The sequence below is a fragment of the Pristiophorus japonicus genome, chromosome 3 (genome assembly GCF_044704955.1).
Source record: "Pristiophorus japonicus isolate sPriJap1 chromosome 3, sPriJap1.hap1, whole genome shotgun sequence".
NCBI lineage: Eukaryota > Metazoa > Chordata > Chondrichthyes > Pristiophoridae > Pristiophorus > Pristiophorus japonicus.
Genome location: NC_091979.1, coordinates 138,628,707 through 138,653,585, shown reverse-complemented (window position 1 = coordinate 138,653,585; position 24,879 = coordinate 138,628,707). Strand labels below are relative to the sequence as shown.

The 24,879-nt window shown below is 43.9% G+C and overlaps 1 protein-coding gene across 2 annotated transcripts in view; it reads right to left on the bottom strand.

The window, feature by feature from the left end:
* Positions 1 to 24,879, bottom strand: part of LOC139259905 (collagen alpha-1(III) chain-like) — a 320,705-nt gene that overhangs the window by 12,668 nt on the left and 283,158 nt on the right. For both annotated transcript variants that reach the window (XM_070875835.1, XM_070875836.1), the window contains 3 exons: positions 21,131 to 21,184; positions 18,022 to 18,129; positions 6,829 to 7,129 (listed from right to left, as the gene is read on the bottom strand). In XM_070875835.1, the coding sequence (XP_070731936.1) occupies positions 6,829 to 7,129; positions 18,022 to 18,129; positions 21,131 to 21,184 (463 nt within the window). The remainder of the gene's footprint in view (positions 1 to 6,828; positions 7,130 to 18,021; positions 18,130 to 21,130; positions 21,185 to 24,879) is intronic.

Sequence of the window (24,879 nt, the reverse complement as noted above, 5' to 3'; positions counted from 1 at the left end):
GGCTAATAAGGGAAATTAAGGATAGTGTTAAATCAAAGGAAGAGGCATATAAATTGGCCGGAAAAAACAGCAAACCTAGGACTGGGAGAAATTTCAAATTCAGCAGATGAGGACAAAAGGTCTAATTAGGAGGGGGGAAATAGAGTATGAGAGGAAGCTTGCTGGGAACATAAAAACTGACTGCAAAAGCTTCTATAGATATGTGAAGAGAAATAGATTAGTGAAGACCAATATAGGTCCTTTGCAGTCAGAATCAGGTACATTTATAATGGTGAACAAAGAAATGGCAGACCAATTGAACAAATACTTTTTGTTATATATGTGGACATGTATTCACTCTGTACAGCCACCAGAGGGCTCATTCCCCGGAGTCCCAAGGTATCCAATAATCCCTTAGGAGCCCAGGTATTTAAGAAGGCTTCACAGGTTGGAGAGGCTCTCTGGAGACCTGCAATATAAGACTAAGGTCACACTTTACTTTGAGCTCACAGTGTTCAGTCTGATTCTTTCTCCATATACAACACTTTGGATTTGTCTTCACTAAGGAAGACACAAATAACCTTCCGGAAATACTAAGGGTTCGAGGGTCTAGCCAAAAAGGAGGAACTGAAGGAAATCCTTATTAGTCAGGAAATTGTGTTCGGAAAATTAATGGGATTGAAAGCCGATAAATCCCCAGGGCCTGATAGCCTGCATCCCAGAGTACTTAAGTAAGTGGTCCTAGAAATAGTGGATGCATTGGTCATCATTTTCCAACATTCTATTGATTCTGGATCAGGTCCTATGGAATAGAGGGCAGCTAATGTAACACCACTTTTTAAAAAAGGAGGGAGAGAGAAAATGGGGAATTATAGACCAGGTAGCCTGACATCAGTAGTGGGGAAAATATTGGAATCAATTATTAAAGATGAAATAGCAGCGCATTTGGAAAGCAGTGACAGAATTGGTCCAAGTCAGCATGGACTTATGAAAGGGAAATCATGCTTGACAAATCGTCTAGAATTTTTTGAGGATGTAACTAGTAGAGTGGACAAGGGAAAACCAGTGGATGTGGTGTATTTGGACTTTCAAAAGGCTTTTGACAAGGTCCCGCACAAGAGATTGGTGTGCAAAATTAAAGCATATGGTATGGGGGTAATGTATTGACACGGATAGTGAACTGGTTGGCAGACAGGAAGCAGAGAGTCGGGATAAATGGGTCCTTTTCAGAATGGCAGGCAGTGACTCGTGGGGTGCCGTAGGGCTCAGTGCTGGGACCCCAGCTATTTACAATATACATAAATGATTTAGATGAAGGAATTGAGTGTAATATCTCCAGGTTTGCAGGTGACATTAAGCTGGGTGGCGGTGTGAGCTGTGAGGAGGATGCTAAGAGGTGACTTGGACAGGTTAGGTGAGTGGGCAAATAAATGGCAGATGCAGAATAATGTGGATAAATGTGAGGTTATCTACTTTGGTGTCAAAAACAGGAAGACAGAATATTATCTGAATGGTGACATTAGGAAAAGGGGAGGTGCAGTGATACCTGGGTGTCATGGTACATCAGTCATTGAAGCTTGGCATGCAGGTACAGCAGGCGGTGAAGGCGGCAAATGGCATGTTGTCCTTCATAGTTAGAGCATTTGAGTATAGGAGCAGGGAGGTCTTACTGCAGTTGTACAGAGCCTTGGTGAGGTAACACCTAGAATATTGTGTTCAGTTTTGGTCTCCTAATCTGAGGAAGGACGTTCTTGCTATTGAGGGAATACAGCAAAGTTTCACCAGACTGATTCCCGGGATGGCAGGACTGACATATGAGGAGAGACTGGATCAACTGGGCTTATACCCACTGGAGTTTAGAAGAATGAGAGGGGATCTCATAGAAACATATAAAATTATAATATTCTGATGGGATTGTACAGGTTAGAGACAGGAAGAATGTTCCCGTTGCTGGGGAGTTCCAGAGCCAGGGGTCACAGTCTAAGAATAAGGGGTAAGCCATTTAGGACTGAGATGAGGAAAAACTTCTTCACTCAGAGAGTGGTTAACCTGTGGAATTCTCTACCGCAGAAAGTTGTTGAGGCCAGTTTGTTACATATATTCAAACGGGAGTTATATGTGGCCCTTACGGCCAAAGGAATCAATGGGTACAGTGAGAAAGCAGGAAAGGGATATTGAGATTGAATGATCAGCCATGATCTTATTGAATGGCGGTGCAGGCTCGAAGGGCCGAATGGCTTGCTTCTGCACCTAATTTCTATGTTTTTATGTTTCATCCACAAAGGGAGTAAGAGCCTCGAACCTGTTGGAAAAGAGCAAGGGCCGAGGCTCATCTATCACTCCATCCTGAGGCCCCATACCTTCCTCAGTCGTAATCACACCCTCCTGTCCCTGACCACAGATCGAATTTGAATTAATTACTCTAATTAATTTGACTAGCTCCTGGATCGCGGCGTCCAGATAAGTCTCCCGCCCACTGATGTGCATAGTGTCTTCAGCTCGGATTACAGCTCATCAACACGGAGCCGATGTTCCTTGAGCTGCAGACACTTGCTGCAGGTGAGGTCGTGATGGACCTCAATGGGGTCAACCAGCTCCCACATGCAACAGCAGAAACACATTGTCTGTCCTACCATCTCTAATGTATTTAATCAATTAGAATTAGCTCTTATTTATTAATCCCAGCCTCTAAAACAGGACCTCCAGGTAGTAATCTCATGATTGCTACCAGTGCCATGTGCTAGTCAAAGTAGAAATTGTAGGATAGCTAAGCAGAATACGTGCCTTGAAGAGTGGTGCAGGAGGGAGGGATTCAAATTCCTGGGACATTGGAACCGTTTCTAGGGGAGGTGGGACCAGTACAAACCGAACGGCCTGCACCTGGACAGGACCGGAACCAATGTCCTAGAGGGAGTGTTTGCTAGTGCTGTTGGGGAGGGGTTAAGCTAATATGGCAGGGGGATGGGAACCTATGCAGGGAGACAGAGGGAAGTAGAATGTGGACAGAAGCAAAAGATAGAAAGAAGAAAAGAAAAGGTGGAGGGCAGAGAAACCGAAGGCAAAAATCAAAAAGGGCCACATTACAGCAAAAGTCTAAAGGGACAAAGTGTGTTGAAAAGACAAGCCTGAAGGCTCTGTGCTTCAATGTGAGGAGTATTTGTAATAAGGTGGACGAATTAACTGCGCAAGCAGCTATTAACAAATATGATATAATTGGGATTACGGAGACATGGCTCCAGGGTGACCAAGGCTGGGAACTCAACATCCAGGGGTATTCAACATTCAGGAAGGATAGACAAAAAGGAAAAGCTGATTAAAGGGGAAATTAATGCAATAGTAAGGAAGAACATTAGCTTGGATGATATGGAATCTGTATGGGTAGAGCTGCGGAATACCAAATGGCAGAAAACGCTAGTGGGAGTTGAGTACAGATCACCAAACAGTAGTAGTGAGGTTGGGTACAGCATCAAACAAGAAGTTAGGGATGCGTGCAATAAAGGGACAGCAGTTATCATGGGTGACTTTAATCTACATATATATTGGGCTAACCAAACTGGTAGCAATATGATTGAGGAGGATTTCCTGGAATGTACGAGGGATGGTTTTCTAGACCAGTATGTCGAGGAACCAACTAGACTGGATGATGTGTAATGAGAAAGGTCTAATTAGCAATCTTGTTGTGCGAGGCCCCTTGGGGAAGAGTGACCATAATATGGTAGAATTCTTTATTAAGATGGAGAGTGACATAGTTAATTCAGAGACTAGGGTCCTGAACTTAAGGAAAGGTAACTTTGATGTTTTGCGACGTGAATTGGCTAGAATAGACTGGCGAATGTTACTTAAAGGGTTGACGGTGGATAGGCAATGGCAAACATTTAAAGATCACATGGATGAACTTCAACAATTGTACACCCCGGTCTGTAGTAAAAATAAAACGGGGAAGGTGGCTCAACCGTGGCTAACAAGGGAAATTAAGGATAGTGTTAAATCCAAGGAAGACGCATATAAATTGGCCAGAAAAAGCAGCAAACCTGAGGACTGGGAGAAATTTAGAATTCAGCTGAGGAGAACAAAGGGTTAAATTAGGAGGGGGAAATAGAGTATGAGAGGAAGCGTGCAGGGAACATAAATGTTGAATGCAAAAGCTTCTATAGATATGTGAATAGAAAAGGATTAGCGAAGACAAACGTAGGTCCCTTGCAGTCAGAACCAGGTGAATTTATAATGGGGAACAAAGAAATGGCAGACCAATTGAACGAATACTTTGGTTCTGTCTTCACGAAGGAAGACTCAAATATCCTTCCGGAAATATCATGGGACCGAGGGTCTAGCGAGAAAGAGGAACTGAAAGAAATCCTTATTAGTGAGGAAATTGTGTTAGGGAAATTGATGGGATTGAAGGCCGATAAATCCCCAGGGCCTGATAGTCTGCATCCCAGAGTACTTAAGGAAGTGGCCCTAGAAATAGTGAATGCATTGGTGGTCATTTTCCAACAGTCTATCGAATCTGGATCAGTTCTTATGGACTGGAGGGTAGCTAATGTAACACCACTTTTTAAAAAAAGGAGGGAGAGAGAAAACGGGGAATTATAGACTGGTTAGCCTGACATCAGAAGTGGGGAAAATGTTGTAATCAATTATTAAAGATGAAATAGCAGCGCATTTGGAAAGCAGTGACAGGATTGGTCGAAGTCAGCATGGATTTATGACAGGGACATCATGCTTGACAAATCTGCGAGAATTTTTTGAGGATGTAACGAGTAGAGTGGACAAGGGAGAACCAGTGGATGTGGTGTATTTGGACTTTCAAAAAGGCTTTTGACAAGGTCCCACACAAGAGATTGGTGCGCAAAATTAAAGCACATGGTATTGGGGGTAATGTATTGACACGGATAGTGAACTGGTTGGCAGACAGGAAGCAGAGAGTCAGGATAAATGGGTCCTTTTCAGAATGGCAGGCCGTGACAAGTGGGGTGCCGTCGGGCTCAGTGCTGGGACCCCAGCTATTTACAATATACATAAATGATTTAGATGAAGGAATTGAGTGTAATACTCCAAGTTTGTAGATGACACTAAGCTGGGTGACCGTGTGAGCTGTGAGGAGGATGCTAAGAGGCTGCAGAGTGATTTGGACAGGTTAGGTGAGTGGGCAAATGCATGGCAGATGCAGTATAATGTGGATAAATATGAGGTTATCCACTTTGGTGGCAAAAACATGAAGGTGGATTATTATCTGAATGGCGGCAGATTAGGAAAAGGGGAGGTACAACGAGACCTGGGTGTCATAGTACATCAATCATTGAATGTTGGCAGGTACAGCAGGCGGTGAAGAAGGCAAATGGCATGTTGGCCTTCATAGCTAGGGGATTTGAGTATAGGAGCAGGAAGTCTTACTGCATTTGCACAGGGCCTTGGTGAGGCCTCTCCTGGAATACTGTGTTAGTTTTGTTCTCCTAATTTGAGGAAGGATGTACTTGCTATTGAGGGAGTGCAGCAAAGGTTCACCAGACTGATTCCCGGGATGGCAGGACTGACATATGAGGAGAGACTGGATCGACTGTGCCTGTATTCACTGGAATTTAGAAGAATGAGAGGTGATCTCATCGAAACATATAAAATTCTGAGGGGACTGGACAGGTTAGATGCAGGAAGAAACATAGAAACATAGAAATTTACAGCGCGGAAGGAGGCCATTTCGGCCCATCGTGTCCGCGCCGGCCGACAAAGAGCCACACGTCCCTCGGTCAGCAGCCCTGAAGGTTACATATAAACCTACGAACAATGAACAATGGCGGAAAGGCAAAGAGCACCCAGCCCAACCAGACCGCCCCACACAACTGCGACCCCTCCTTACACTGAAATATTCTGCACACCACCCCAACCGGAGCCATGTGATCTCCTGGGAGAGGCAAAAACCAAATAGAAACCCAGGCCAATTTAGGGGAACAAAAGCTGGGAAAATTCTTCTCCGACCCATCCAGGCGATCGACACTAGTCCAGGAGATCACCCTGGCCATATTCGATTCCCTGCAGTACTTACCATTATATCTGCACCGGCCAACAAGAGGTTATCCAGTCTAATCCCAATTACCAGCTCTAGTGAATACAAGCCCAGTTGGTCCAGTCTTTCTTGATATGTCAGTCCCGCCATCCCGGGAACCAGTCTGGTGAACCTTCGCTGCACTCCCTCAATAGCAAGAATGTCCTTCCTCAAGTTAGGAGACCAAAACTGTACACAATACTCCAGATGTGACCTCACCAAGGCCCTGTACAACTGTAGCAACATCTCCCTGCCCCTGTACTCAAATCCCCTCGCTATGAAGGCCAACATGCCATTTGCTTTCTTAACCGCCTGCTGTACCTGCATGTCAACCTTCAATGACTGATGTTCCCAATGTTGGGGAAGTCCAGAACCAGGGGTCACAGTCTAAGGCTAATGGGTAAGCCATTTAGGACCGAGATGAGCAGAAACTTCTTCACTCAGAGAGTTGTTATCCTGTGGAATTCTCTACCGCAGAGAGTTATTGATGCCAATTCATTAGATATATTCAAGAGGGAGTTAGATATGGCCCTTACGGCTAAAGAGAGGCAGCAGGAAAGAGGTAATGAGGTGAATGATCAGCCATGATCTTCTTGAATGGTGGTGCAGGCTCGAAGAGCTGAATGGCCTATTCCTGCACCTATTTTCTATGTTTCTCTATTTCTATGTTTCTAATCTAAGTCCCTTAATTTAAAGCAAGAAAAGAGAATGATAATGAAAACCATCCCTCGACTCTTATTTATAAATTACAATGAATTTAATCCAATATAATATAAAAATTTAATTATCTCCTCAAATGGCTTCCTTACCGCTGTTGAATTCTGGATGGCAAAATTTTAGATCACGGCAACTACGGGCAGGGCTCTTTTGCGATCCATCTGCACTCAGGATGCTGTCCACTCTGCTGTGAAGGGATTTCAGGGTCGCCATTATTTCTTCCTCCTGTATGTTTGAAGATTTACTAGGCTGATCGCCATAGTAGTAACTTCCTGGATACATTACACCCTTATTTCCATCACCACCACCGCGTAGTGCTGTTGATTCACAACAGGGACCAGGAAGACCAGGGGGACCAGGAAGACCAGCAGGGCCATAATCACCAGGAGGACCCTATGGAGTTGAAAACAACATTGCTTATATTTAGTGTTCCCTTAGTAAAGTATAATTGATTGTAATTTCAATATATAACCCCACAGGAGTTTAGTTTAGAATCATTGAATGATACAACACAGAATGAGGACATTCGACCCATCATGGCTGTGCTGGTTCTTTCGTACTGCTATTCAATTAATCCCACTCCCCTGCTCTTTTCCCATTACCCTGTAAATGTTTTCTAAAGCATTTATCCAATTTTCTTTTGAATGTTACTATTGAATCTGCTTCCACCACCCTTTCAGGCACTGCATTCCAGATCTCAACAACTTGCAGTGCAAAACTATGTTTTCTCATGTGACCTCTAGTTCTTTTGCCATTTACCTTAAATCTGTGTTCTCTAGTTACCAATCATTATGTCACTGGCAACAGTTACTGGTAGCATTCTAGTAAATCTCTTCTATACCTTCTCCAACGTCTTGACATCCTTAATAACATAAGAACATAAGAAATAGGAACAGGAGTAGGCCATACGGCCCCTTGAGCCTGCTCCGCCATTTAATACAATCATAGCTGATCCGATCATGGACTCAGATCCAGTTCCCTGCCTGCTCTCCATAACCCCTTATTCCCTTATCGTTTAAGAAACTGTCTATTTCTGTCTTTGTCTATTTCTGTCTTAAATTTATTCCATGTCCCAGCTTCCACAGCTCTTTGAGGCAGTGAATTCCACAGATCCACAACCCTCTGTGAGAAGAAATTTCTCCTCATCTCTGTTTTAAATAGGCATCCCTTATTCTAAGATCATCCCTCTAGTTCTAGTCTCCCCCATCAGTGGAAACATCCTCTCTGCATCCACCTTGTCAAGACCCCTCATGATCTTATACGTTTCGATAAGATCACCTCTCATTCTTCTGAATTCCAATGAGTAGAGGCCCAACCTACTCAACCTTTCCTCATAAATCAACCCCCTCATCTCTGGAATCAACCTTGTGAAACTTCTGTGAACTGCCTCCAAAGCAGTATATCCTTTCGTAAATATGGAAATCAAAACTGCGCACAGTATTCCAGATGTGGCCTCACCTGTATAACTGTAGCAAGACTTCCCTGCTTTTATACTCCATTCCCTTTGCAATAAAGGCCAAGATTTCATTGAACTTCCTGATCATTTGCTGTACCTGCATACTAACCTATTGTATCTCATGCTCAAATACCCCCAGGGTCCCGCCGTACTGCAGCACTTTGCAATCTTTCTCCATTTTAATAATAACTTGCTCTTTGATTTTTTTCTGCCAAAGTGCATGACCTTACACTTTCCAACATTATACTCCATCTGCAAAATTTTTGCCCACTCACTTAGCTTGTCTATGTCCTTTTGCAGATTTTTTGTGTTCTCCTCACACATTGCTTTTCCTCTGATCTTTGTATCATCGGTAAACTTGGTTACGTTACACTCTGTTCCTTCCTCCAAGTCGTTAATATAGATTGTAAATAGTTGGGGTCCCAGCACTGATCCCTGCAGCACCCCACTGGTTACTGATTGCCAACCCGAGAATGATGCCCAGAATTGAACACAATATTCTAGCTGAATCCTAACCAGTGTTTTTTTAAAGGCTTCCTTGTTTTTTGTACTCTATTCCTCTATCAATAAAGCCAAAGATCATATATGCTTTTTTAACAGCCTTCTCTACTTCTCCTGTCAGCCTCAAAGATTTGTATACATACATCCCCAGATTTTTCTATTCCTGCACCCTCTTTAAAATTGGACCATTTAGTTTATATTGAATTTCCTCATTTTTCTTAACAAAATGAATCAAATCACACTTCACACTTCTCTACCGTAAATTTCATCTGACATGAGTCTGCCCATTTTACCATTCTGTCTATATCCTCCTGAAGTCTGTTACTATCCTCCTCATTGTTTACTACATTTCTGAGTTTTGTATCATTTGAAAACTTTGAAACCATGCCTTTATACTCAAGTCCAGGTCATTAATTATATATCAGACAGAGCAGTGGTCTCAATACTGACCCCTGGGGAACACCACTGTAAACTTCCCTCCAGTCTGAAAAAGCAACTGTTCACCTCTACTCTCAGTTTTGTGTCCATTAGTCAAAATTGTATCCATGCTACCACTGCCCCTTTAATCCCATGGGCTTTAATTTTGATAACAAGTCTATTATGTGGTACTTTGTCAAATGCCTTTTCACAACATCAACTGTACTATTCTTATCAACCCTTTCTATTATTTCATCAAAGAACTCGATCAAATTAGTCAAACACCATTTGCCTTTAACAAATCCATGCTGACTTTCATTTATTGTTAACCCATACTTTTCCAGACGCCAATTAATATTGTCCCGGATTATTATCTCTAAAAGTCTCCCCACCACCAACTGGCCTGTAGTGGTCAGGTTTTCCCCTCTCCCCTTTTTTACACAGGGGTGTAATATTTGTAATCCTCCAGCCTCTGGCACCATCCCCATTTCCAAGGAGGATTGGAAGATTGTTGCCAGAGCCTCCACAATTTACACCCTTACTTCCCTCAGTAACCTACGATGGATCCCAGCTGGATCGGGTGACATTTTGACTTTGAAGAGTGTCAAACTTTTAAGTATATCTTCTTTATCTATTTTTATCTGATCCAATATTGTTACTGCCTCCTCCTTTACTGTTACATTCTCTTCTCCGGTAAAGACAGATGCAAAGTACTCATTTAGTACCTCAGCCGTGCCATCTGCCTTCATAATATGATCTCCTTTTTGGTCCCTAATCATCCCACCCTTCCCTTGATTACCATTTAACTATTTACGTGTTTATAAAAGATTTTTGGGTTCACTTTTATGTTAGCTACTAATCTATTTTCATCGTCAACAGTAGGAAAGATAATGTAATCCTTACTCAAAGATATAATAGAAAAACATCTAGAGACTGAAAATCTAATAAAGATTAGTCTGCACGGATTCCAAAAGGGAAGGTCATGCTTGGGTAACCTTATTGAATTCTTTGAGGAAGCAACAGAAAGGGCAGAAAAGGGTAAAGCTGTAGATTTAATATATTTGGATTTCCAAAAAGCCTTTGATAAGGCATTGCATAGTAGATTCATGACTAAGGTCAGTACATGTGGTGTCAGGGGACAAGTAGAAGAATGGATAGCTAGCTGGCTGCAAAATAGAAAACAGAAAGGGTAGTTACTCAGACTGGCAAATGGTGGGAAGTGATGCTCCACAGGCTTTGGTGCTTGGACTACTGTTTTCATTATTTTCATAAACAATTTGGACTCAGGAATCGGAAGTACATTTCAAAATTTGCAGATGAAGCTAGATTGGGTAGTGTAGTTAATAGAGAAAGATTGCGATAAAATACAGAAGACATTAATAAACTTGCAGAATGGGCGTGCAATTGGCAAAGGAATTTCAATATAGATAAGCGTGAGGTAGTACATTTGGGTAGGAAGAATAAGGAGGCCACATACTCCTTGGAAAATCATTTTCTAAATGACGTAGAGGTGCAGGGGGATCTTGGGGGTACAGATACACAGATCACTAAAGTAGCGATGCAGGTTAATAAGGTGTTTAAAAAAAAAGCAAACAAAGTGCTGAGGTTCATTTCTAGAGGGATAGAACTGAAAAGCAGGGAATTTATGTTCAACTTGTATAGGACCTTGGTTAGACCTGGGAGTGCTGTGTACAGTTCTGGTTTCTATTTTATAATATATAAGAGAGTCATCCAATAGGGAATACAGAAGAAACCTCTTTACCCAGAGAGTGGTTAGAATGTGGAACTTGCTATCACAAGGAGTAGTTGAGGCAAATAGCAATAGATGCACTTAAGGGGAAGTTAGATAAGCAAATGAGGGAGAAAGGAATAGAAGGATATGTTGATGGGGTTAGATGAAGAAGGATGGGAGGAGGCTCATGTGAAGCATAAACACCAGCATGTACCGGTTGGGCTAAATGGCCTGTTTCTGTGCTGTAAATAATTTTAGAATATTTTGTATCATTTTGCATTCTCATACTCTCTTTGGCACACTTTTTCCATTTTTTAGATCTGCTGTATTTTCTATATGAAGCTTGGTTCTCTACTATATTATGAACCTTACAATTGTCACAAGTTTCCTTTTACTGACTCAATTTAACCTCTATGGGCTAGATTTTCCACTTTTGAGCTTATCGCCCAAAAATGGGTGTTATTTCCAGCGTGGGCGGTAAAAAAGGGTTTTCACTTAGCCGGCTTCTCGCCTATTCTCAAGGCACCTAGTCTCCATTTTTGAAAATGGGCGTTACCGCGAGCGATATCACATGGGCGGTAGGGTTACATTTTTTTGACCTTCTGCCGTAAAGTGTCACTGTCCTTAGCAACAGCATGGCAACACTCGAGTCCCGTGATTCAGGAGATCAAAGAAATGGCGGACCAATTGAACAAGTACTTTGGTTCGGTATTCACTAAGGAGGACACAAACAACCTTCCGGATATAAAAGGGGTTGGAGGGTCTAGTAAGGAGGAGGAACTGAGGGAAATCCTTATTAGTCAGGAAATTGTGTTGGGGAAATTGATGGGATTGAAGGCCGATAAATCCCCAGGGCCTGATGGACTGCATCCCAGAGTACTTAAGGAGGTGGCCTTGGAAATAGTGGATGCATTGACAGTCATTTTCCAACATTCCATTGACTCTGGATCAGTTCCTATGGAGTGGAGGGTAGCCAATGTAACCCCACTTTTTAAAAAAGGAGGGAGAAAGATAACAGGGAATTATAGACCGGTCAGCCTGACATCGGTAGTGGGTAAAATGATGGAATCAATTATTAAGGATGTCATAGCAGCGCATTTGGAAAGAGGTGACATGATAGGTCCAAGTCAGCATGGATTTGTGAAAGGGAAATCATGCTTGACAAATCTTCTGGAATTTTTTGAGGATGTTTCCAGTAGAGTGGACAAGGGAGAACCAGTTGATGTGGTATATTTGGACTTTCAGAAGGCTTTCGACAAGGTCCCACACAAGAGATTAATGTGCAAAGTTAAAGCACATGGGATTGGGGGTAGTGTGCTGACATGGATTGAGAACTGGTTGTCAGACAGGAAGCAAAGAGTAGGAGTAAATGGGGACTTTTCAGAATGGCAGGCAGTGACGAGTGGGGTACCGCAAGGTTCTGTGCTGGGGCCCCAGCTGTTTACACTGTACATTAATGATTTAGACGAGGGGATTAAATGTAGTATCTCCAAATTTGTGGATGACACTAAGTTGGGTGGCAGTGTGAGCTGCGAGGAGGATGCTATGAGGCTGCAGGGCGACTTGGATAAGTTAGGTGAGTGGGCAAATGCATGGCAGATGAAGTACAATGTGGATAAATGTGAGGTTATCCACTTTGGTGGTAAAAACAGAGAGACAGACTATTATCTGAATGGTGACAGATTAGGAAAAGGGGAGGTGCAAAGAGACCTGGGTGTCATGCTACATCAGTCATTGAAGGTTGGCATGCAGGTACAGCAGGCGGTTAAGAAAGCAAATGGCATGTTGGCCTTCATAGCGAGGGGATTTGAGTACAGGGGCAGGGAGATGTTGCTACAGTTGTACAGGGCCTTGGTGAGGCCACACCTGGAGTATTGTGTACAGTTTTGGTCTCCTAACTTGAGGAAGGACATTCTTGCTATTGAGGGAGTGCAGCGAAGGTTCACCAGATTGATTCCTGGGATGGCGGGACTGACCTATCAAGAAAGACTGGATCAACTGGGCTTGTATTCACTGGAGTTCAGAAGAATGAGAGGGGACCTCATAGAAACGTTTAAAATTCTGACGGGTTTAGACAGGTTAGATGCAGGAAGAATGTTCCCAATGTTGGGGAAGTCCAGAACCAGGGGACACAGTCTAAGAATAAGGGGTAAGCCATGTAGGACCAAGGTGAGGAGGAACTTCTTCACCCAGAGAGTGGTGAACCTGTGGAATTCTCTACCACAGAAAGTTGTTGAGGCCAATTCACTAAATATATTCAAAAAGGAGTTAGAGTAGTCCTTACTACTAGGGGGATCAAGGGGTATGGCGAGAAAGCAAGAATGGGGTACTGAAGTTGCATGTTCAGCCATGAACTCATTGAATGGCGGTGCAGGCTAGAAGGGCCGAATGGCCTACTCCTGCACCTATTTTCTATGTTTCTATGTTTCTAAGGGTCTTCATGACATGCGCAGCAGAGAGAGAGGGAGCTCAGATGGATTGAAGGCGTGTATGGCTGCGATGTGTGCCTGTTTGGCTGTTGTGGGAGGCACAAGGGAGATTCACCAGCAGCAAAAAGCCTACTAAGCACCAAAAACAAAGTTGGCACCGAGTTTTTGTCCAACAAATAGGATATAACACGGAAGGGATGGTGGAGACCCTGGAGCTGGTAGCCAGGAACACTGGTGGCAGAGGGCTCCCAGTGGTCCCGGAGTGCGGCACTGCACCCCAAGGTGCCGCACCCCTATTGTCAACCACACATGAGAGCCAGCAGCAACATCTTGCTTCTGGATCGGAGAACGTACCCGCCTTGGGACCGTCCAAGCAGCGATTCGGCCATCATTCCGCCCCCCCGCCAGTGAAGCATCGCCAGGGGAGCTCCTCGGCAACATGAACTCAGGAGGGGAAGGTGAAGGGGTAGAGGTGGGGAGGAGAAGCGGGGGCGAGGGTTGTTTTTTTTACAGAAATACTGATAATTTCAGACAAATGTTCGGTTTAAGTGTTTTTTGTTTAACAAAATCTTGTTGCGCATTGGCTCAGATAGCTGCACCGTTACATGCTGGTGATTCCTTAACATCAAAGGGTATAATGACACTGAACTTCAATCAACTTAAACTTTAACTGTCACCAAGGTGATGCTCACCACTGATGTATCACCTGCACACCCAGCAGTGTGTCAGCCTTGTAAATAACACCAATGTTCTTTCAGGCAAAGTGATCATTGATGAGCTCCTGATGAAAGGCTCTTGCAGCTATCATGCCACCACGGGCCCTTTCATGCAGTCTACAGGGAGGCAGGGGTATGGCTTCAGCAGCAGCATCAGCCTGATGGTCTGGGCCAATGTCAGCATCCGTTTCCTCATCCTCCTCTTCCTCTCTCTGGTGAGGTGGACTGTCAGACTCATCAGGCAATTCTTGTCCCCTCCTAATAGCCAAGTCATGCAGCATAGAGCACACCACCACCACGAATTGAGCTACCTGCTTAAGGTGGTATTTAAGCTCGCCTCCTGAGTGGTCCAGGCATCTAAAGCGCTGCTTCAGCACTCCAATGGTTTTCACCACGATATTGCGAGTTGCTCCGTGGCTCTCGTTGTATCGCCTCTCAGCTTCGGTGTGGGTGTCATGCAGGGGGGGCATCAGCCAGCTGATGAGGCCATATCCTTTGTCACCAAGCATCCAGCATTGACCTTGTGACTGATTGTTAAACAAGTCAGATACAGTGCTCTCACGCAGGATGTGAGCATCATGGATGCTGCCCAGAAATTGAGCATTCACTGCCAGTATAATTTGCTGGTGGTCGACAACCAGTTGGACATTCAGGGAGTGGAATCCCTTGTGGTCCCTGAAAACCTCAACATTCTGAAAAGGTGCCCACATCGCGATGTGCCTATAGTCTATTGATTCCTGCACCTTGGGGAAGTTTGCAATTCTGGAGAATCCTGGAGCCCTCTCACTCTGTGCCTCCCTGGTCATAGGGAAGCTGATCAAGTCCCTCCTGCGTGTGTATAGGGCTTCAGTGACCTGTCTAATGCAGCAATGTGTGGCATGCTGAGAAAGTCCGCAAATGTCACCAGCTGTGGCCTGAAAAGAATCAGAGGCATAGAATGACAGTGCCGCGGTGACTTTGACCTCGAGTGCAGTACTGATGGTGCTGGCAAGCTGCAGATCTCCCCTTATCAGCTGGCATACCTCAGTGATAACCTCGTTGTGGAAGCGCAGTCCCCAAAGGTAGGTGGTGTCAGGCAAGTCGAGGTAAGAATGCTTCCCCCTGTATTGCGGGGAGTGTAACATCTGGTACTCCTCATCAGTCTGGCACGTTTTAGATTGAGCACACAATGCTGTGGAGCATATCTTCGGCAATCTCGAGTCTGCTGCATGTAATTGGTCACCAAGAGAGGGTGAGAAAAGACAGGCTCCATTGCAGTAGCTCTCTGTTTTCCACCGATTGGTCACAAACAATGAATGTCCCGACGAAGACACCTCTTCAATTCCAATCAGTCACAGTATGGTCAAGATGTTTGTACAGATGTTCACATCAACTCCAACGACCTCCAGAGTACATCCAAATTCCCACGAGGTTGAAGCACAGAAGCTTTTTAAAGGATGCAACATGTGATGTGGAACATGGCGTCCATAACGTTGTGATTAGTTCTGGTTAGATCCACTTTTTCTGGGCTTTATTTTGGGTGAGCGATATTGTGGGCGACATGTATCCTTAATAATTGATTCCAACATTTTCCCCATTACTGATGTCGGGCTAACCAGTCTGTAATTACCTGCTTTCTCTCTCCCTCCCTTTTTAAAAAGTGGTGTTACATTAGCTACCCTCCAGTCCATAGGAACTGATCCAGAGTCGATAGACTGTTGGAAAATGATCCCTAATGCATCCACTATTTCTAGGGCCACTTCCTTAAGTACTCTGTGATGCAAACTATCAGGCCCCAGGGATTTATCGGCCTTCAATCTCATTAATTTCCCCAACTCAATTTCCTGCCTAATAAGGATATCCTTCAGTTCCTCCTTCTCACTAGACCCTCTGTCCCCTAGTACTTCCGGAAGGTTATTTGTGTCTTCTTTCGTGAAGACAGAACCAAAGTATTTGTTGAATTAGTCTGCCATTTCTTTGTTCCCCATTATAAATTCACCTGAATCCGACTGCAAGGGACCTATGTTTGTCTTCTCTAATCTTTTTCTCTTCACCCATCTATAGAAGCTTTTGCAGTCAGTTTTTATGTTCCCTACAAGCTTCTTCTCGTACTCTATTTTCCCCCTCTTAATTAAACCCTTTGTCCTCCTCTGCTGAATTCTAAATTTCTCCCAGTTCTCAGGTTTGCTGCTTTTTCTGGCCAATTTATATGCCTCTTCCTTGGATTTAGCACTGCACTTAATTTCTCTTGTTAGCCACGGTTGAGCCTCCTTTCCCGTTTTATTTTTACTCCAGACAGGAATGTACAATTGCTAAAGTTCATCCATGTGATCTTTAAATGTTTGCCATTGCCTATCCACCGTCAACTCTAAGTATCATTTGCCAGTCTATTCTAGCCAATTCACGCCTCAAAGCATCGAAGTTACCTTTCCTTAAGTTCAGGACCCTAGTTTCCAAATTAACTGTGTCACTCTCCATCTTAATAAATAATTCTACCATGTTATGGTCACTCTTCCCCAAGGGGCCTCGCACAACAAGATTGCTAATTAGTCCTTTCTCATTACACATCATCCAGTCTAGGATGGCCAGCATCCAAGTTGGTTCCTCGACATATTGGTCTAGAAAACCATTCCTAATACACTCCAGGAAATCCTCCTCCAACGTATTGCTACCAGTTCAAACTAGCTCCTCTTATAAAGCGTCCCATTGATCAATTACTGTTTTGCCTACCAATTTTTGATTCCAATCCACCTGGACCAGATCTTTTTTCAACTCACTGAAGTTAGCTCTTTGCCAGTTAAGTATTTTTATGCTTGATTGTTCCTTGTCCTTTTCCATAACGATTCTAAACCCAATGATATTATGACCACTGTTCCCCAAATGTTCTCTCACTGAAATATGCTCCACTTGCTTAACTTCATTCTCCATATCTAGACTCAGCACTGCTTCCTTCCTCATTGGGTTGGAAACACACTGATCAAGAAAGTTCTCTTGTACACATTTCAGTAATTCCTCCCTCTCTTAGCCCTTTACACTGTTATTTAACCCAATCTATATTAGGATAATTGAATCCCCCATTTGTTACTACTCTGTAGTTCTTGCATCTTTCTATAATTTGCCTGCAAATTTGTTCCTCTAACACCTTCCCATTATTTCATGGTCTATAATATGCACCCAGAAGCACAATAGCTCTTCTATTGTTCCTTAATTCTAATTAAATAGACTTTGGGGTCAAAATTCAGTCGTGCCTCTGTTGCGGTGTTAACCTGGGCGAAGGGTAAATTTTGCGTCGGGAAATGGTTTGCGTCTCCAGCCGCAAAATTCAACAACCGGGCCCTACGTGTGGAGCGAAGTGCTAATGGAGGTGTTCCACACCTTTTTCGGACACTAGGCCAGCTCGCAACTGAAAATCCCGAGGTAAATAGCTGACCTCGGAGCACCCTATGAGAGGCTTCCATGGAAAGAAATTCTGAAAAAGTCCCACCAGAAACATTCCCAATACTTTCCTGACACCACTCTCACATGAATCACAATAATACATTTTTTCTTTTTAAATCACACTTATCTTAGGTGGACATTCCTTCCCTCACTGCGGCCGCTAGAACTGGATCCACCAGCTTTCACAGGCGGTCCCACTAGGGCATGCTGCAGGGCGCTACGGGTTGGGCGAGTTTCAAATTTCGAGCCGGTGTTGCAACCAGAGGCGTTGCACACTGGTTTGCCTTTCCCGGGCGGTACTGCTCTGCGCCCTCGCAAACCTGGTACCGACTGTCGCGGCAGGGCGCTGGAAGCTGGCCGCTCACCCGGAAATGCTCTCCGCTGCCATTACCAACCCTCCGAAACAAAAACAGAGGTGGCCACAGACCGAAAATCCAGCCCTATGTCTTTGGTACCTCAACTACATCATATATCTCCAGTGCTATAATAGTTTCTTTGATCAATACTGCTACCCACCTCCTTTGCTTCCTTCCCTATATTTCCTGAATACCTGAAGCCAGGAATATTAAATTCCCAATCCCCGCCATCTTTGAGCAAGGTTCCTGTTATATACTTACATTGGAGCCAGATTCTCCTCGTAAACCACGTGGACCAGGAGGACCAATAGGACCAGGATAACCGCTGCTACCATCTTTGCCAGGGGAGCCTGTCGAACCTGAAGGACCCTTAAATGTTTTTTTTAATGCAGTTAGAAAAATTAATGTACACAAATTCATTGCTGCAAATGTTTAAAACGCTTCCTCCACATGAAAGTTTACACTTACCTGTTGTTGGTGGCTGCAGAGGCCGCTGAAAAATCCCGAGTAAGGTAGGCCCGACACCTGCCCCACTCATCGCTGACTGATTTTGTAAAAGAATCTTTTCCCAGGTGTTAGGCCTCTCAGTAACATATTCACCTGTTTTAAGTATCCACCCAGGATGCCTAAAATGTGGGCTCCACGAATTAGTAGTGGGATCAATGCCTGCACAGATTGGGCGCAGGCTGTTCCATGGTCAATTTAGTATACTTTACGCCCATTTTGCACTTGACAAATCAGTGCAATGCATACCAATTTCTACCCCTCTTTCTCTCAGGACAGCCAGACAATAAAGTGGAATGCATAAGGGAAACACCTGGACTCTGTTGGAGAATGTATTCAGGTTCAAAACTAAGAGCACTGCTGAACCTTTTAATTAGATGAAGTTGCAAAAGATGGCAAGAAACAAGTAATGAGCAGCAAAATTTTAAATAGTCAAAAAAATACTAACAAGGCGGCCTTTTATTACGCTCCTACTTGACTACCAGCAACAATCTCCCTTTTAGACACGCAATTTTTGGAGAGTTTTGCCATAGGTGTTAAGGAGAGAATTGGAGTGTTTTGGTGCCAATAGCAATTGCAATGTCATTTACATACGGCAGGTGGGATTGCAGCAGGCACTGGTGCAATAAAAAACTCCAATGGAGTTTTTTCTATGGGCAGGGACTCCGACTGAAAACTAGGATCCACCGCTGAATCCACCAAAAAATGGTGCATGCCAAGGGTCGGTACAGGGTCCCTTATCCCTGTGGATTAGTGTGAGATAATATATTTTAGGAGAAAAAATAATGGATCAGAGTGTACAATTAATGGAAAGAGCTTGAAGAATGTGGATGAACAGAGAGACCGAGGTATTCAAATGCATAACTCCCTGAAATGCGAGTGCAGGTAGATAAAGCCAAAAAAATAGTCAACAGGTTTTTGGATGATATAATTAGGAGCATAGAGTATAAAAGTACAGACATAATAAAAATGTGCACATGACATTGAGTGAATTGAGGAATTAAAAGGTCATGAAAAATATAAATAGGCAAGCATCTTAGAATTAATTTTAAATACATTAATATCATTTCATGTGTCTTATTTTATTCAGTTTATTTTTATGAAACTATCTTCTGGGTAGTTTTAAGTAGGAGGATATATATAATGGCTGATTTTCCTTCTCTTTGCTGAAAGTTGGTCATTAATTTTGCACATTCAGTTTAGAGCAGCCAGCAACCTCCTCTTAACTCCAAACAGAATGTTTTGCTTTTCAATACTAGCAAGGAACTGGAAGCCATTTGTCTGCTGTTCTTGCACAGTAGCCAGAAGACCCCTAATCTGATACACATTACTATTGCTGCAAGCCTCTTAGGCTTATAATGATGGCCAAGTTTTCTCTCTCAATTTTGGATACACACCCATTCCAAGGGAATGTCTTGGGATGGTAATGGCTTGAAACCAGAAATATGGGTGGGTTCGGGTCCAGTCGGAAAGATCGCACCTCTGCCATTTTCTGCCTGACATTCCTTGTTGGAGGGACGAGAGGAAAATTGGTCCTACATTGTCCATAGAATCCTTAGATAATGAACGGGAGTCTATTACTTGTCCTGATTGTGTGAATGTCAACATGCATCAAAAATATGCAGCTTCGTGATGGTGAACATTAGCAGTCATAAAAACAGACCCCGGCAGGTGCCTTGGAATGATTAAACGGCAATAATTTAATTGAGCCAATAGTTACAACCAATTCGTACTTAGTTCCTGACATTCATGAACTCTAGATGAGTCATAATCTAATTGAATGGTGCAGCAGGCCCGAGGAGCTGAATAACCTAATCCTATTCCTAATGTTCTTTCTTATGCTCCTGAATTCCTTGATAACGATATTGCCTTGTTATCATTGTTCAGTATTTGTCATACTTCTTATGAACTATTAGTTTTAGTCAATCTATGTACAATTTAGCTGCTAATCTTCATAATAATGAAATTATCAGCCTGTGCCTATTTACATACGATATACAAGACATAGGGGTCGAAATTGGTTATCGTCCCGGTTGGGGGCAATATCCTCTCTGGGGCCATACATTCTGTGCCCGGCGTAGAAGTCCCTCCCCAGAAGCGAAATAGGGGTTACTGCTCCTCGCAGGAAGTAGAGCACAATGTCGTGCGCTCCACTTCCTGTTTGGGCAGTACCCAGGGCGATATTGGCAGTACTATGCGGCTTCTACACATAGTGTTGATGTGCTTCAACGCTCTTGCCCTTCCGTTAAAGGGGAGGGCTGCTGCACACTCTGCAGGGCCTGTGATGGCCTCCACCAGGGCAGCGTGGTGCTGTGGTCACTGTCCAGCACCCAGTTGGAGTGCCGGGCTGCACAATGGTGGTCCAGACTACGCCACGGAGCAGCAAGATGGGTCGACCAGTGATTCGGCTAAAACAACAAAATGGCAGCACGGTGAAGCGCACCTCCCCTTTAACTTCTGCCCTGGGAAAGGAGGTCGGCCTGGTTCGCAACCCACGAGGCTGGCGCTGATACCGCTCATGGCAGCCTTGCGCAGTGCCAATTTATGCCGCGGGACGGAAAGGGGTCACAGCGGGGTGCTAAGGTATCACTGTGCATGGTGTAGGTGTCATTTCCGGTTCCGTGGCGGCCCGGGCTGCTATTAGCCAGGCCCGGCGCTTGCGTGTCAGCACCTCTGCTAACTCCCGCACAATTTCGCAGGAGCCAGTAGAACCTGCCCCCGACCACCTTGGGCGAAAACAGGTTTGTACACCGTTAACACCTCCCACAGGCGCTGATAGGAGGCGCACAACAGGGGAATTCACCACCATATTTTTGATAGTTTAGAAATATATCATGAGTTTTACAAATGTGTTCACTTTACTCACTCTTACACCTTGAGCTCCAGCATTTCCAGGTTGACCTGCTTCCCCGTTATTACCCTAGAGAGAAAGAAAAGATTTACTTTTTCCAATAAAACAAAGGGACAAATGACACAAACAAAATCTTTGGGGAAGGGCTCCACAAACTCCTCAGCCATGTTCTACTGCTGTAAGTGTGGCATAGCAGGCACTTGTGACCTCTTCTCCTGACCTCACCAGAGTACTTGGGGTCAGGATGGAGTGAACTGTTTAATTTACAAAAGGCAGATGCCCTTGCTAGTATGGGTTTATCTTGATTGCCCATTAAAGGATAGTAGGAAACGCAGCATTGTCAAGTGGCTCTTTGGCCACCAGATGGCACTGACTCTAGTGCTCACCTATTTCAGACGGTAGGCCCTTTTTAATATGCATATCGGAGTCATACGTCATGCATCGGACCCCAATTGCCATTTTAGAAAAGAACTGGTCGGACTATATACATTCCAACCAGTTTCACTGGTAATAACTCTGAAGACGCACCAAAAAACCCAATTTTAAATTAATTTTGGAGAGCCAGTGGGTGCAGGAATGCTCCTCTGGGCCGCAAAAAAAAGAATTCAGCCATTGCCGTCCCATGCTCACACATCTGTGATGTGATCCAATCCCTAGCCCCAGCCCCCGCCACCACCACCGCCCCACCACCAGGTTTTATCTACAGGCCACCCAATTGGCAGGGGTGACGGCGGGGGGCTGGGAAATGCAAGACAGACCAAGATGGTTTTGGAGTGTATGTACAGAAATGCACGAAGCGTGGTAAATATGTTTGGTGTGCACACATATCCACATGGGATTATGATATATGAGCAAGAACAGAGACCTGGCTTTAACAACAGGAGGAATGGTCACTTAGTATTTGTGGCTACAATGTATTCAGGAAAGATAGCGAAAGAAAAAAAGAAGGTGGGGTGGCAGTATTGACCAAATATACAGTTACAGCATTAGAAAGGGACAATGTACTTCAGGATTCAAAGACAGAGGCCCAGAAGTTGCCGACCTTAACGCCACGAGTTCGCGCCACAATCCTGGTGAAAAATGGTGGTCATCACTCTAACACTCTTCTCTGACACGGAACCTGGTGGCCACCATTTTGGTGAGGGACTTAGCACTGCCGATAGCAGTGTTGACCCTGAAGATGCAAATATTGAAAGCAAGAGGAATGGGAGGTGTGCCTCGCCTTTAGTTCAGATTTTTGGTAGAAATAAAGAAAGAAATATTTGGATTTTATATAACACCTTTCATGTCTCAAAGCACTTTGAAGTGTAGTCACTGTTGTAATGTAGGAAACGGTAATTTAAGGTCGGTGAGTGATTGTGGGGAGCAGCATTGAGAGCATGTGAGGCTAGTGGTGCAGTTGTAGGAGATGGCTTTTGATGATGCATTCTCTGACCTTGACCCTTGGTCTGAGATTATGAAGCTTCTTTGGGCACTGGAGCCTGGGGGTGGGGATGACACTGCTGGCAGTGATTCCCTTGGTGATCTGGTCCCACATTGTTATTGCTGGAGGGCCTCCTGGCCCCTGTGGGTATAGAACCTCTCTTGCAGTGTTGACCCCTTGCACAAAGCTGAAGTGCTGCGTGCGAGATGCTGAGTGCTCCTTCCCTGGCTTGCTGAGACATTTGTGTTAGTGCTGAAGCACTTTTCCCACTTTTTTAGGTGCAGAAGCAAATTCAGCTTTAAGAACTGAAGACTCCCATTTGGGAATTCTTTTGACTGTAATTTTTTTTTCAGAAGGCAGTCAAGCTGTATGGGCTAAAATCTGTTTAGTTGTACATGATTTTTATTTTTTTAATTTCAGAAGGCATTTCGCCTTGAAGGGACCACACTGCTTTCTGAAATGACAGCTTTGCTTTAAGAGAAGGCTGTTCTTGCTACAATGAAGTTATGGCCATGTTACATTGGGGCCTCTTGCCAGGACAAATGGCATGAACTGGTTTTGCATGATAAGTTTAGCACTGGGCTGATGTTAATTAGCCATCAACCCAATTTACCAGTCCTGCCAGCGCTATGAATTTCGGCAGCCATTGTGACACCAGCAGATTTTTTTTAGCAGTATGGAATTTCTAGGCTAGCATCTATTTGGTTAGAATTAGAAGAGCTATTACACAGCTGGGTATACTGCAGTCCGCCAAGTAATGGGAAGGAGATAGAGGAGCAAACTGCAACAAGTGCTAGAACTGTAGAGTAGTCTCCAAATATAGACTGGGAAAATAACAGTGTAAAGGACAACAAGAGGGAGGAAATCCTAAAATATGTATGAGAATGTTCTTGATCAGTATGTTACCAGCCCAACAAGGAAGGAAGCAGTGCTGGATTTAGTTCTGGGGAATGAAGTGGGGCAAGTGAAGCATGTTTCAGTGGGGGAGCATTTGGGAAACAGAGATCACAATATCATTAGGTTTAGAGTAGTTATAGAAAAGGACAAGGACAAATCAAATGTGAAAATACTCAACTGGAGGTGAACTAATTTCAGTGAATTAAAAGGGATCTGGTAAAGCTGGATTAGAATCAAAAATTGGCAAGTAAAACAGTAAATAAGGAATGGGGAGCTTTCAAAGAGCAGATAGTTTGGGTAGAGAGTAGACCCATTCCTTTAAGGGGGAAAGGAAGGGCATTCAAAGCTAGAGCTGCCTGGATGACTAAAGATAGAGATTAAAATGAAACAGAAGAAAGGAGGATTATGAGAATTTCAGGGTCATAATTCTGTCGAGAATTAAGCTGAATATGAAAAGTACAGAGAAGAACTGAAAACAGAAATAAGAGGGGCAAAGCGTGTACAAGAATAGCTTAGTGAGTGATATAAAAGTCTTTTATAAACATATAAATAGTTAAAGGAAGGGTGGGGCCAATTAGTGACCAAAATGAATATCTACTTGAGGAGGCAGAAGGCATGGCTGAGGTACTAAATGAATATTTTGCATTTGTGCTCACTAAAGAAGAGGAGATTTGATAGAGTTGTTCAAAATCATGAAGCATTTTGATAGAGAAACTTATTCCAGTGGCAGAAGGGTCGGTACCTAAAGGATGCACATGTAAGGTAATTTGCTAAAGAATCAAAGGTGATCGGAGGAATTATATATTGTGAGATGTTATGATCTGGAATGACTGCCTGAAAGGGTGATGGCAGCAGATTCAATAGTAACTTTCAAAAGGGAATTGGATAAATATTTAAAAAGTGAACATTTGCAGGGCTATGGGGAAAGAGCAGGAGAATGGGACTAATTGGAGAGCTCTTGAAAAGAGCCAACATAAGCATGACAGGCCAAGTGGCTTCCTTCTGTGTTTTATCATTCTATGATTCTAATATTGCATGTCCCAAATCCATCAAGCAGCAGAGGAATGTCTAGTAACAGCCCGACAGTTGAATTAAAAGCATTCCAGGCCTCAAAATGGCTTTGGCCTCCACTGCCAGAAAGGCGGACAGCTAGCGTGCTCCACCAGTCAGCCATGCAAAATCTACACCCATCTGATTGACTGCTGCTACTATTTTCTCCTTTTGCCCTTGCCCTTGCCCATCAAGCTGAACAGAGCCTTGGTTTGGTATGAAAATGGAATGAGAGTAGGAAGCTACAAGTCCCTCTTCCTGCAGACGGGGAACTCGGGGAACTTAACGCTGCTTCTCTGTGCCTCATCCCTGCGAAGCAATAGTAAATGGCGAAGATAGGAGGGAAATCTGCTGGCGACCCACACTCACCCCTTGCCCCTCCTTGCCATCTTTT